Source organism: Clarias gariepinus, chromosome 22 (genome assembly GCF_024256425.1).
Source record: "Clarias gariepinus isolate MV-2021 ecotype Netherlands chromosome 22, CGAR_prim_01v2, whole genome shotgun sequence".
In the NCBI taxonomy this organism is placed as follows: Eukaryota; Metazoa; Chordata; class Actinopteri; order Siluriformes; family Clariidae; genus Clarias; species Clarias gariepinus.
The window spans coordinates 16,840,061-16,852,119 of NC_071121.1; the positions used below are offsets into that span (position 1 = coordinate 16,840,061).

The following is a 12,059-nucleotide window of genomic DNA, read 5'->3' on the forward strand; positions in this document are numbered from 1 at the left end:
TCTTGGGTTTCAGTGAGCAGACGACATGTGACTTCCTTGCAAGGCTCAGAAGTTTTTACTTAGATTAAAACTGCTTTATACAGTATTGCGAGCTGAGCTGTGTATTGTATTTCATTCACCTTCTTTATGTAACACAGGAGTCCGCAGGCGAGTCTTTCTATATGTTATTCCGAGCCATAAAACACCAGGTGGAGAAGGGCCCTGTGGATGCTGTAACCAGCAAAGCCAAATACACTCTTAATGACAACCGGCTGCTGCGCGATGATGTGGAATACCACATCTTGGTAAGAAATACTGTACACACAGTATAAAGGTTTTAGTAACATAGTCACATGTTTGACTTTAGTCATATATAGAATCACAGATAATTACTTTATCAAAGCTATTTTTACTATTCATAAGTGACTTGAAACCGGATAATATGCTTCAAAGCATTGTTTACATCCACCCCCTGTTTTGTAATTGTGCTTCAGACACTAAATGTCCTGGTAACCAGTGGAGGAACAACTGAGTCTCAGACGGTTCCTGTAAAAGTGTTGGACTGTGACACCATTACACAAGTGAAGGAGAAGATCCTGGAGCATACATCTAAGGGCACATCATACTCTCAGAGACCCTCCACAGACTCAGTGCACTTAGGTAATCAATTAATATACTGTAGCCCTGTGAACTCACGTAATGATATTCTTTTCACAAGCCAGCTACCGTAATCAGTAGGGATGGAAATCACCAGTCACCACCCGATACGATATTAACACAATGCCTAGGTGCTGGTTTAGTTCTGGAGGTATCACAATTTTAAAAATATCCTAAAAATTTTCCCCAATTTTATAACAATATTAAACCTTTAAAAAAAAAAGTTTAAAGAGTAATAAAATATACCCTGTTCCTCATAACATTTTATCTCTTTATCACTTATGCTTTAATACTTATGCTTGGTTTTCTCACTTCGAAACTAAGTTGGACATTTAAACAATAAAAACTAACGTTAAATACAAGAGGTAAACATTTAAATAAGCAGCAGGCATCTCTGTCCTCTTACAACAAACTTAGCAAATACTTAACTTCTATCACATAGGATGAACATATGTAAAAAAAAGTTGAAAGTAGTTCAGTTTTACCTCCTCAAATGCCTCCAAAGTCTCAAAACTTAACTTGACAGTGAGCTCATGGGTGTGGCTTCTCACGTATAACGAATGTGATTTTCCACTAATTAGCCGAGTGTTTTAGGATTAGTGTAAGTGTAATAAAGGAGTTTTAGACTAATTCAATTCAATTCAATTTTATTTGTATAGCGCTTTTAACAGTTGTCATTGTCCCAAAGCAGCTTTACACAGTCAAAAGAATTATTTAAGTTTGTATGAAATGTGAATTTGTATGAATCAAAATGGTCAGTTTGTCCCTGGTGAGCAAGCTGAGGGCGACGGTGGCAAGGAAAAACTCCCTGAGATGGTAATAGGAAGAAACCTTGAGAGGAACCAGACTCAACAGGAAACCCATCCTCATTTGGGTGAAACAGAAAGCAGGAATTGATTTGCATTCATAACAGTTGATGTTAAGTTATTGAAGACCCAGGTAGACTTGTAGGAAGTTCCAGTCCTGAAATATCGAACTGTCAAGTCCCCAGAGAAACAGTTGCCAACACCAGTCGAGGCCAGAACCGTCTTCTAGGTAGAGAGAATCATCCCCAGACACCAGACGCATCCCAAAGAGACACACGGGGCATCCATGTGACGAGATCTCCAACCAGAAGCGGGGCACCAGGATGGGTCAGACAGGTCCGGAGGGCAGAGGGAGTCTGGATCACTGGCAGCTCAGGAACAACATGTGTAGCTCAACAGAGAGGGAGAAGAAGAGAATTTACTTAAGAGTTTGCAGAGGCTTGAAAGCTCTTATGCTCGGCATAGAATTGTTTACAGTATATCTGAGGCTGATCAGCTGGTCACGGCCAATCTATCTGAAATCCAGCCAATTCTGGTCATTAGCCGATTGATCGGTTCATCTCTATTATCTACATATTTTTTTTTATATATATAATTTTGGAGTCATTGTTAGATTAATCTTAGATTGAATATCAACATTGTTTTGTTGTACAGTGTCTTCAAGAAGGAGAAGTTTATATTGTGTCCTTTTCATTGCTAACACAGAATGGAGGGCTGGGACGGCAGGACACCTAATACTGTCCGATGAAGACCTGACGTCCGTGGTGCAGGGATCATGGAAACGCCTTAACACTTTGCAGCATTACAAGGTCCGTTCTTTGTTATTAAGTGTAATGTTATGTCTAAATTTTACATGTTATGTAAAAAAATGTATACACTATAAACTCAATTTATTTTCAGTTTCGATGTAATCCACTATTTTAATGACTTATTTAAATAAAAATAAAAGCATAAAATATCACACAGAAATCTTAAAAATTGAAGCTTCGTCTTAAGTATCACCCTTAACTTTTTCAAATTTTAATGTATCAGCAATGACTATAGTTAAAGAGCTGATAAACTTGCTGTTTTGCAAATCCTGAAAATACATTGTTTTTGATTACTGTGTCAGGTTCCTGATGGTGCCACAGTAGCACTTGTATCACGACAGTCCAAAAATGTCCACAGTGACAGCCATGACTATATACCAGGAGAGAGTGAGTCTTCCAGTACAGTGCTCCGACATTTCAATTTATATTAATATTATAGCATAACCAAGTTACTCTACTTTATACCCTCTGTCTGTTTGTCTGTTTGTCAGAAACCCCAATGCTGGAAGATGGAGAAGATGATGGCATGAGACTGTGGCATCTGGAGAAAGCCAGTGAAGAGCCAGAACTGTCCAAAAACAGACGAGGGAGTATGAGAGAAAGAGAGCGAGAGCGAGCCAAGGCCATACCAGAGATCTACCTCACGCGCCTGCTGTCCATGAAGGTGGTACAAACACGCATAAACGCACACACACACACACACAATCTGCTAACAATGCTAACATGCGCTACATAATATTTAAAGGTAGCATACTTAGCATACTTAGCAATATGTAGCAACTCATACATACACTAACATGAGTCTCTGTGTTGCAGGGCACACTGCAAAAATTTGTAGACGACTTGTTCACCGTGATTCTTAGTACCAGTCGTCCAGTTCCTCTGGCTGTGAAATATTTCTTTGATCTGCTGGATGCCCAAGCAGCACACCATAATATTACTGACCCTGAAACCATCCACATCTGGAAGACAAACAGGTAATTGCTCCGTGATATACTGTGTTAGCAGGAATAAAAGCTGTTGCCAAAAAAAATTAGTGTTGGTGCTAAAAAGGATCGTAATACTTAATGCTTTTTATCTCCTTATTCATGCTTGGATTTTTTTTGTAAATATGCATGCACATTAATATTTTTTTCAGATAAAAAAAAACACATTTGTTAAATACAATTTTATGTAGTGTTCGCAACTTTTCTGAATTCAAATCTTTTAACGATTTTAACTGTGATTCAGATGGAACTTGGCCAGTTTAGATTTTGCATGAAAAGACATAAACCTGAAAAAGTGTAATATTCTTAAATGCAAAATTGTTAAGTTGCAGCATGAATTTGACGTGGTTACGGACACTACAATTTTTTTGCAGGTCATGTGCTTCTAGAACCTTACACCAATTTTTGTATTAATACGAAATATGAATCCTTTGCGTTTTATATTTTTACAATTTGAAGCGAGACAGTATAACACTGAAATAAGGCCATTTTAGGGCACATATAAAATCATCTGTCCAAAACGGCAGCAAGTTAGCAAGTTGAAATTTTTGGGGAAGCAAGAATGATCACTTCCATGTTGCATAAACTTCAGAATTAGCTTCTTTGGCACACACAATGTTTCTACTATATGTATAACATGAAAAAAATAAAATCAGCACCAACTTTGTGTTTTGGTTGTGAGTCTGTCACACTGTGCCAAAAATAAACTGACAGTTCATTATCTGTGTATGAATGCTTTGCAGTCTCCCACTGAGGTTCTGGATCAATATTTTGAAGAACCCACAATTCATCTTTGATGTTCCGACCTCAGACAATGTAGATGCAGTGCTGTCTGTTATCGCTCAGACCTTCATGGACTCCTGTACAATCGCTGACCACAAACTGGGCAGGGTGAGCCAATCAGGGAGGACTGTGGCATCAAAAGTTTTAAACAGATAGCAAACTGAAGCAAAAGAACGGAATATATTAGACGTAGCTTTTTAATAAACAATTTTGTTTTTTATTTGTACTTTCTTGTACAGGATTCTCCAATTAATAAATTGTTGTACGCTCGAGACATCCCACGCTACAAACAGATGGTGGAAAGGTAAATGTTTTCTGCTATTCTTATTATTTAGAGTTGTATGTGAAAATTATTCATTTTGAGTTTAGAGTCCCCAAAAGTGTTTCAGACTTTTTGTGATTCTGACCCCAAATTTTTAAGGCTATAAAATAATTTATATACTCAAATAATTTGCAGATCAGTGATAAATGCATAAACATGACAGTTTATTAACAGTATTGTCCGCTTGAAACTCAAGGAAACTAGTTTTTTTATTTTTTTAACAGAGAACACAGACATCATCTTAATCAGAGACATTATCTGAATTAGATTAGCTTCACCTTTCTAAGTTAGCTAAGTAAGAGAGGCAGTTAGCATGTAACCAGACGTGTACGAATAGCCATCATTGTAGGCATAATGAGACAATCTCTGTCAAGGAGATTTTTCCAAATTTTCAAACATTGTACTTATAATGAGCTATAGGCATATGAGTATGGTAAGCCTTTTGCTTTCTTTAAAAATCAGCAAATTGAATTAATAAAACATAGTCAATTAAAAGCATAATAGAATAGCCTATAGTCCACATAGCATTGTATATTATATAGCAACTTCATTAGTTATAACTGTTCAAACTGTTTAAAACTCAATGCATTTAGAAATGGTCAAGTCGATCTGCTGAAGTTCTAACCGAGCATCAGAATGGCTAAGAAAGGTGATTTAATTGGCTTCAATGCGGCATGGTTGTTGGTGCCACTCTGGTCCAAGTATTTGAAACTGCTGATCTACGAGAATTTTCACACACAACCAATCTCTAGGGTTAACAGTGAATGGTCTGTAAAAGAGAAAATCTCCAGTGGTAGAGATTTAAATCATGTTTGTGCAGCTGACACATCTGCAGCACCTGCATGGTCCTATCACGTCATTAAAGACCAAAATATCTAAGGAATGTTTCCAGCACCTTGTTAAATCTGTGCCATGAACAGTTCTGAAGGCAAAATGAGGTCCAACCCAGTACTAGCTAAGTGTACCTAATTATGTGACCAGGGAGTGTACAAGCTGAAATTCAAGACTCGTATTAGATGTTCATTGTCAGAATTAAATACATCATGAATTAAATACAAGATGATAGTTTCTTTTCCTTTTTCATTGTCTAGTTTTTATGTTACATTTGAAATTTGCAGTCTATATATTCTGTCCCATAATTTTTAATGTTTAAATTCAAGAGCTTGATATGATTAGAATTTAATCAGAATTTAAAGGCATGAACTATGCACAGATCATTTGTAGAATCTGAGTGGGGTGAGCCTTAAGCAGGGGCATAAGCTGACTTTGAATATGCATACCCTTCCCTATGTAAATAGCAACATAATATTTTATTCAAAATGTCATCTCAAATGGCAATCTGTCCCATATTGTATCTTGAAAGCATTATGAACAGAGCTTCATTAATTTGGCGTGTAGGGTTGGAAAAAAGGAAGTACCTCACAAAACACAAGACTCAGTTATTAAATAAATTTAAATAGAATAAAACCTTTAAGGGGTAAAGTTCAAAATTATGCCTGCAACTTAGATATTTGCCCCAAAATGACAGTAAAGGATTTTTCTTCTTTTAATTGGCTACAAAAGTTTACCTGGGGACAAAACCGTAACTTTACAAAATATAAACTTCCGTCATCTCACTGGGTTTGGCATAAGACTTGCTTTGTTAGATTACTCTTAAATGAATAAGCTATATATCTTTTGAAAGTATTTCAGGATATATATTTAAGGCTGCAACTTTTGATTGTAGTATTTTTGATACAATATTGGCATTATTCAGCACCTGCATTAAACCAGTGTTCATGAAATCAACAAGTACAATTAAGCCCAAAATGACCGATATGAATTAACATGTTAATTAACCAGTTTTGCACTGATGGAATTCTTATTTTTCTACAGGTATTATGCAGATATAAAGCATAACATTACTGCCAGTGACCAAGAAATGAACTCTGTTTTGGCAGAGCTGTCCAGGGTAAGTGTGAACTCTTGTCTCTTTCTAATCTGATAGATACTTCTTTTGTCATTGCCAATAAGCTAAATATAAAATGAATAATTACATCGTGAATCTGTTTATCTGTGGACTATTTGCTCTTTAAGCTTAATTTGTCATTTTTCTCATACTTCCTTTTATGCCTTTGCAGAATTACTCAAGTGACGTGAATCATCTAGTGGCCTTAAATGAGTTATACAAGTACATCAACAAATATTATGATCAGGTAGGATAGTACTGGCATCCAGTCTGTTTTAATAAAAAAAATCAGGAGGAAAAAGAAACAGCAACATATCAACAATAGAACAACAACAGCAAAGCAACAGATTTCAATATATAGTATTACAGTATATACAGTATTCTATATATATTTTAATATAGTCAGTTTAAATACAGATTAATCGAGTTGGAGAAATAATTTCAGATCAACTTAAGGTGTGTTGTCAAAAGGAGGATAAAATTGGATTCTGTTAATGAGTGCACAAATTTAGTTAGCTGTGCTTTGTTAGCATTATCGGACAGTGATGACTGAATATTGACCGGCTGGGTGACTTTACCTGAGAACTTTCACTAGTTAACTCATTCTCTGTATCAGTGGCGTCAGGGTTTGGCTGGGCAGGGACTGAGGAAAATATACTAGATTAAGTTTAGCTAACTTTCACATATAACAAATATCTAAAACTAGTGTTAGTACTCATCATTGACGGGAGAATAGTTTGTTAAAATAGTTAAAAGCTTAAAGCTAAAAGTAAGATGACTAGCTAATCAGTGATATTATATGCCTAACTTATAAATACGAAAAAAGAAGCATATAGCAACGCTTAACTTATGGGGCAAAAAAACGTTAAACTCGTCCAATAAAGTGCTAGATGCTGTGCCGTACTCTGGCACATAACTGCTCAGACAGAAATTTTTCTAAGACTTGTTTCGGGTCCTTCTATGTATGAAATGTAAACATATTATTGATTTCTGACCAATGTAAAGATATAAAGGAATAAATTAGAATTTATAAATATATTACATAAAAATTTTATATTAATTACAAAAATATTTATAATGCCTCCCCCTTGGCAAATGAGATGAGGGCAGTGTATCTGGCAGAGCTAGCCTCGTCCAAGTTTCCATTTAACAAACATTTATGATCCTTCACATAATTTGAGTGAAAACTTTATAGTTTCTAGGTTTTAATTGATTTAACTGCATTAATTTTTCACTGTGTCTCTCTCTCTCTCTCCCACTACCAGATAATCGCTGCTCTAGAGGAAGACTTGACTGCTCAGAAGATGCAGCTGGGGTATAGGCTTCAGCAGATTGCAGCAGCTGTGGAGAATAAAGTTACTGACCTTTGACCTGCTAAGTCAGGCTGAAATTTAAGGAGAGTGAAAAAGAAACAAGAGTGAAGGACAGAGATAGCGCTCAGACGTCCAGGAACATGATCACACAGATGGGGGCTTCTGTGGGAAGTGACTACAATGATATTTGAGTGTTAACCTTCTTTATTAATGGACAGCGAATCTCACTGCAGCCGTCTGTCCAACAAATCTAGTCTGTTCAAATTGAAAGAGGTTAAGATATAGTTCCAGCTGGATTGTTGCTGCTTACCTGCTTACTACTGAAACTTCATATTTGTAATATGCTAGCAGGCTTGTCTGCATCTCCATTGGACTGTTTGAGAACACATTCAGAAGATTTTAGGATGATGTAATCTTGTTTTTTTGTTGTTGTTTTTGTAAGTTTCTTCATTGCACTTAGGAGCTTATTGTGTTTTTTTCCTCTAATTTTGGAGGGATGTCCTAACTCCTTGTTAGCCTTTTAAAGAAACAAGGAGATCTTTAAATGTCTTATTAAAACACTGCACATATGGTTTATTTCTCAAAAACCCTAGCATCCCTTTTTTGTACCTACATAAGCCTCATTTATTGACCTTTTAATGTACAGTAACACACAGAAAAGTTTGAAATAAAACCATACATGTTGCATGTATTGGTACTGCACGGTCAGTAAAAACAACATAATATACACATGCAAGTGCTCAGTGCTTAAACAGTGACGAGCCTGACGACAACAGCTACTGCAAAATAAAAGGTATGTTTGGACATCACGCCTCCTCTTTCTGATGTTTAATATAATGTACAATGTACAATAAGCTACATTTAGCCTTATCCATTTTTTTAACATAATGTTAAAGCAGAAAATAATGTTAAAGTTTCAGGCATAGAGAAATGTTTTTATCGCTTACGCAAACGAGTGTGAAGGTAAATGAAGCAGAAGTTCTTTTTCTGTTTAAAAGACGCATTGGCACATTTAAAAGGACATTTAATGGCAATATATTGTCAAGTAATATATGTAAGATGATAAAATGCACTTAACAAAAAAACTACTGTACATATGCATCAGAAGTAATGGAACAAAGACTGCCCACTGAAATACCACTACTTCTGAAAAGAGGTTTTTGAAGAAATAACAGCATTAGAAAGAAAATGTAGTTGGTGTCACTTCATGTCCACAACACTGCTATGCATAACTGTTAGGGTGAGCACAATTTCTGAATACTAACCTTTATAACATTGCACTGTATTTTTCAAGCTCTGTGCCATAAAGCTCTTACAGTACACAGTTACACCGCACTGCATGATGATATCCATTTGCTTCTCATAAAAAAGAAAGAAAAAAGTTAACTTCAAAGTTTTAATGTCATATTACAGTTTGTTGTTCTTATGCATCGTAGTTCTAGTTAATATACCTTGGTTCAGTTATAATTTCGGCACGGTAATCATTGACCGTTCAGTATTAATAGCCTAGTTTCCCCATGTAACACACACACACACACCAAAGGCTCAGTTACAAGAAATTTTTATCCACATTCTCTTTATGGCTTAAAATACTATTGACCTGTTGAATATTCTACTTTTGTGCAGTTTTATATGAAAATGAAAATAAAATTTCAACTGGAATTTACTTGCAATTAATCAAATGATATATCAGTGGATCCATGTAAAGCACAGCATGCCATAGTTAAGATCATTTCGAATGCATGAACTGTTTGCCATCTTTTAACTCTTTGTATCTATTTCATTGTTGCTTTTAAAGAACAAGAGATGAACGTACAGGTCCATTAATGCGTAAAGCAGCCACTGTGTCAACCCTGCTTACTGTTTGAACGTGCCACATTGTTTTATTTATTTATTTATATTGTTTCTGACTAGCTGCTAGCAGTTGATTTTTGTGAAGACCAAATTCCCGTAAAATGATTTCTGAGCCTCTTTTTAATTGCTCTGGACCCCCATGACTAATTAATTGCCTTTTCTTTTTTTCTTTTTTTTTCTTTTTTTACAAATGTATGTCTTAATTTCACTGTACTACACATGAAAGTTACAGTGTTATTTTGTAAAACATGCTTTATCCATATAGTAATTTTGAGCTGTTTTTGCTTACCATATATATTCACACTGTCCTTTTTACCTGGGCTTTTATGTTACATAGTGATGTAATAAGCCATACACTTTCTGAACTGTTAAGTTGAAGTTATGTATGTAGACTGCCAATTTAATAAAGCTGTTAGGAGTCTGTTTTTTATTTAATAATCTGCCGCTTCCTGTTTGTGGACACATGATTATCACACTCACAAAGCTCATAGCCTAAAATTGTACAAGATGTATTTATATAATATAACATTGAATTTTCTTTCATTTGAACTAAGATGCCCAAGTCTATTGCAGAATGATATGTTCCATAAAGTCAAGTCTGGCATTGAAAAACTGCACTAAACATCATTGGGATCAACTGGAAAGCTGTGTGCATCCCAGGCTTCCTCACTCAACATCGGTGTCAGACCTTACATATGCTCTTGTTATTGAATGAGCAAATCTTCCTGCCCATACTGAAGAATCTAGTGGAAAACCTTTCTCAGAAGATGCAACAGTAAAACTACATCTGTAAGTTGACATTCAAAAAGGCAATTGTCATATTTTTGCCTATATAGTGTAGATCAAACATAGATAGTTCAATGTCAAGTGGGCCAGACCAGCATAAATTATTATAGCACTACCATAATCATACAATAATGAGCACATGCACTAATCAGCATGTATCTAAAAGGTTTGTTCTAAATGCACAAATGGACTGAACATACATACGGTACAGGAACAGCTTCAGCCCTGCTTATTACCTGTTCATTGTCAAATCATGTGGCACCATCACACTGTATAAAATCGTGCCAGTATACAATAAGACAGAAAATGCTCACATCAAACAAGAGTATATAAAAAGAATGTGATCTCAGTAACCATAGCATAAATCTTGGCACTATGTTTTGGGCTGGTGTGAGTATTTTGAATTTCAAAAAATACTGATCTCCTGCAAATTTCAAACAACAATCTCTAGAATTTACAAAGAATGGTGCAAAAAAAAATTGTGAACAGCAGCTCAGGTGCAAATGCCTTAGTGGTGAAATCAGAGGAGAAAGGAGAGACTGCTTCTTATAGAGTGAGAGAGAGTATGGTAATTGTAACACCTAAAAACTATGGCGAGCAGAAAATCTTGCCAGGATGTACAACCTATCAAACACTGATGGGAATGGGCTTCAACCTTATGTTTTGTAGTGTAAAATGTAGGTTTAAATGTCATACTCAATGACAATGAGCTATTATTGACATATAACAAAGATATTTTTATTTTTTTTTCTTTGATGAAAGAAAACAGTGTGTTTGAAATGTAAGCCGCAGGAAAGAAGGAGATCAAGTGATGCTGGTCACTTGGCATTACAACAAATCATTTTTGAGTTACAGAACTGTTAGTAACAGAAATTAAAAATAAAAACAACAATGAAAACAATAAAAGACAATATGATTATTTAAATGTGAAAATCTTTTTTAACATTTTAACATGCATTTAAAAACACTGTTGAAATAAATTAAAGTAGTTGTTAGCTCAATTTTTTTTATTATTTTGTTAATCATAAAAATTTTGCAATATTCTGACAATTTTCAATCTGGGTATAAAGCATAGGATGCACATAACATGCTTTCCCTTAATAGGTAAAATATATTTACTTTTTTTTCTTTCAATAAATATATACTTATCAACAGGCATGGAATGTACCCAAAATTATAGGAAAACTAAAAATTTTGTTTTTACTTAGTGTCCTTTATGCTTTCTGAGCTTTTACACTCTCGCACACTGACTAGGCCACTTACACCATGTGACCAGACTCTCCTGGTTATTCCGAGGTCCATCTCAAGCTAAAGAAGAGAGTGTGTGTGCATTTGTAGTTACAGTTCCATTGTGGAACAGTCCATCTCTCACATTAGGTCAGCACTAACATTAACAACATAACGTCTAGACTTTACTTGAAAAAAATATTAGTATCTTTTACATCTGGCAGAAATATTTATTTATTTATTTATTTATTTATGCATTATCTGTTTCCTAAATGTGCTAAATGTATCCATGTGGGTTCTGTGGCTAAAAAGGAGACGTTGTGTTTACCATGTAAGGAATCTCCAGTACAGTTAGATCAAAGTGTGAGGTCATGTCACTCAGGACCCTGAACTAAAATATGACCTTGTGATAAACTGATGTGTGTAAAATTAGCTGAACGAACAGCACGAGTGTCTGCATGCTTTCTGCATGACGGAAGCTTTATAGTACAATATTCAGAATAATATAAATATCAGTTATTTTTTTATTAGGATTTTGAGGATTTTATACTTCATGAAGTAATTTTAAATAAACAAAAACTTTAACAGT

At 35.2% G+C, this 12,059-nt stretch overlaps 1 protein-coding gene across 1 annotated transcript in view; it reads left to right on the forward strand.

Annotated features, from left to right (window-relative positions):
* Positions 1-9,870, forward strand: part of plxnb1a (plexin b1a) — a 58,968-nt gene extending 49,098 nt beyond the window's left edge. The window contains exons 28-38 of the mRNA XM_053482680.1: positions 138-284; positions 474-639; positions 2,148-2,251; positions 2,554-2,638; positions 2,743-2,915; positions 3,068-3,228; positions 3,981-4,128; positions 4,260-4,324; positions 6,218-6,293; positions 6,463-6,537; positions 7,556-9,870. Coding sequence (XP_053338655.1) covers positions 138-284; positions 474-639; positions 2,148-2,251; positions 2,554-2,638; positions 2,743-2,915; positions 3,068-3,228; positions 3,981-4,128; positions 4,260-4,324; positions 6,218-6,293; positions 6,463-6,537; positions 7,556-7,660 — 1,305 coding nt within the window. The 3' untranslated portion in view covers positions 7,661-9,870. The remainder of the gene's footprint in view (positions 1-137; positions 285-473; positions 640-2,147; positions 2,252-2,553; positions 2,639-2,742; positions 2,916-3,067; positions 3,229-3,980; positions 4,129-4,259; positions 4,325-6,217; positions 6,294-6,462; positions 6,538-7,555) is intronic.
* Positions 9,871-12,059: the final 2,189 nt, after the last annotated feature.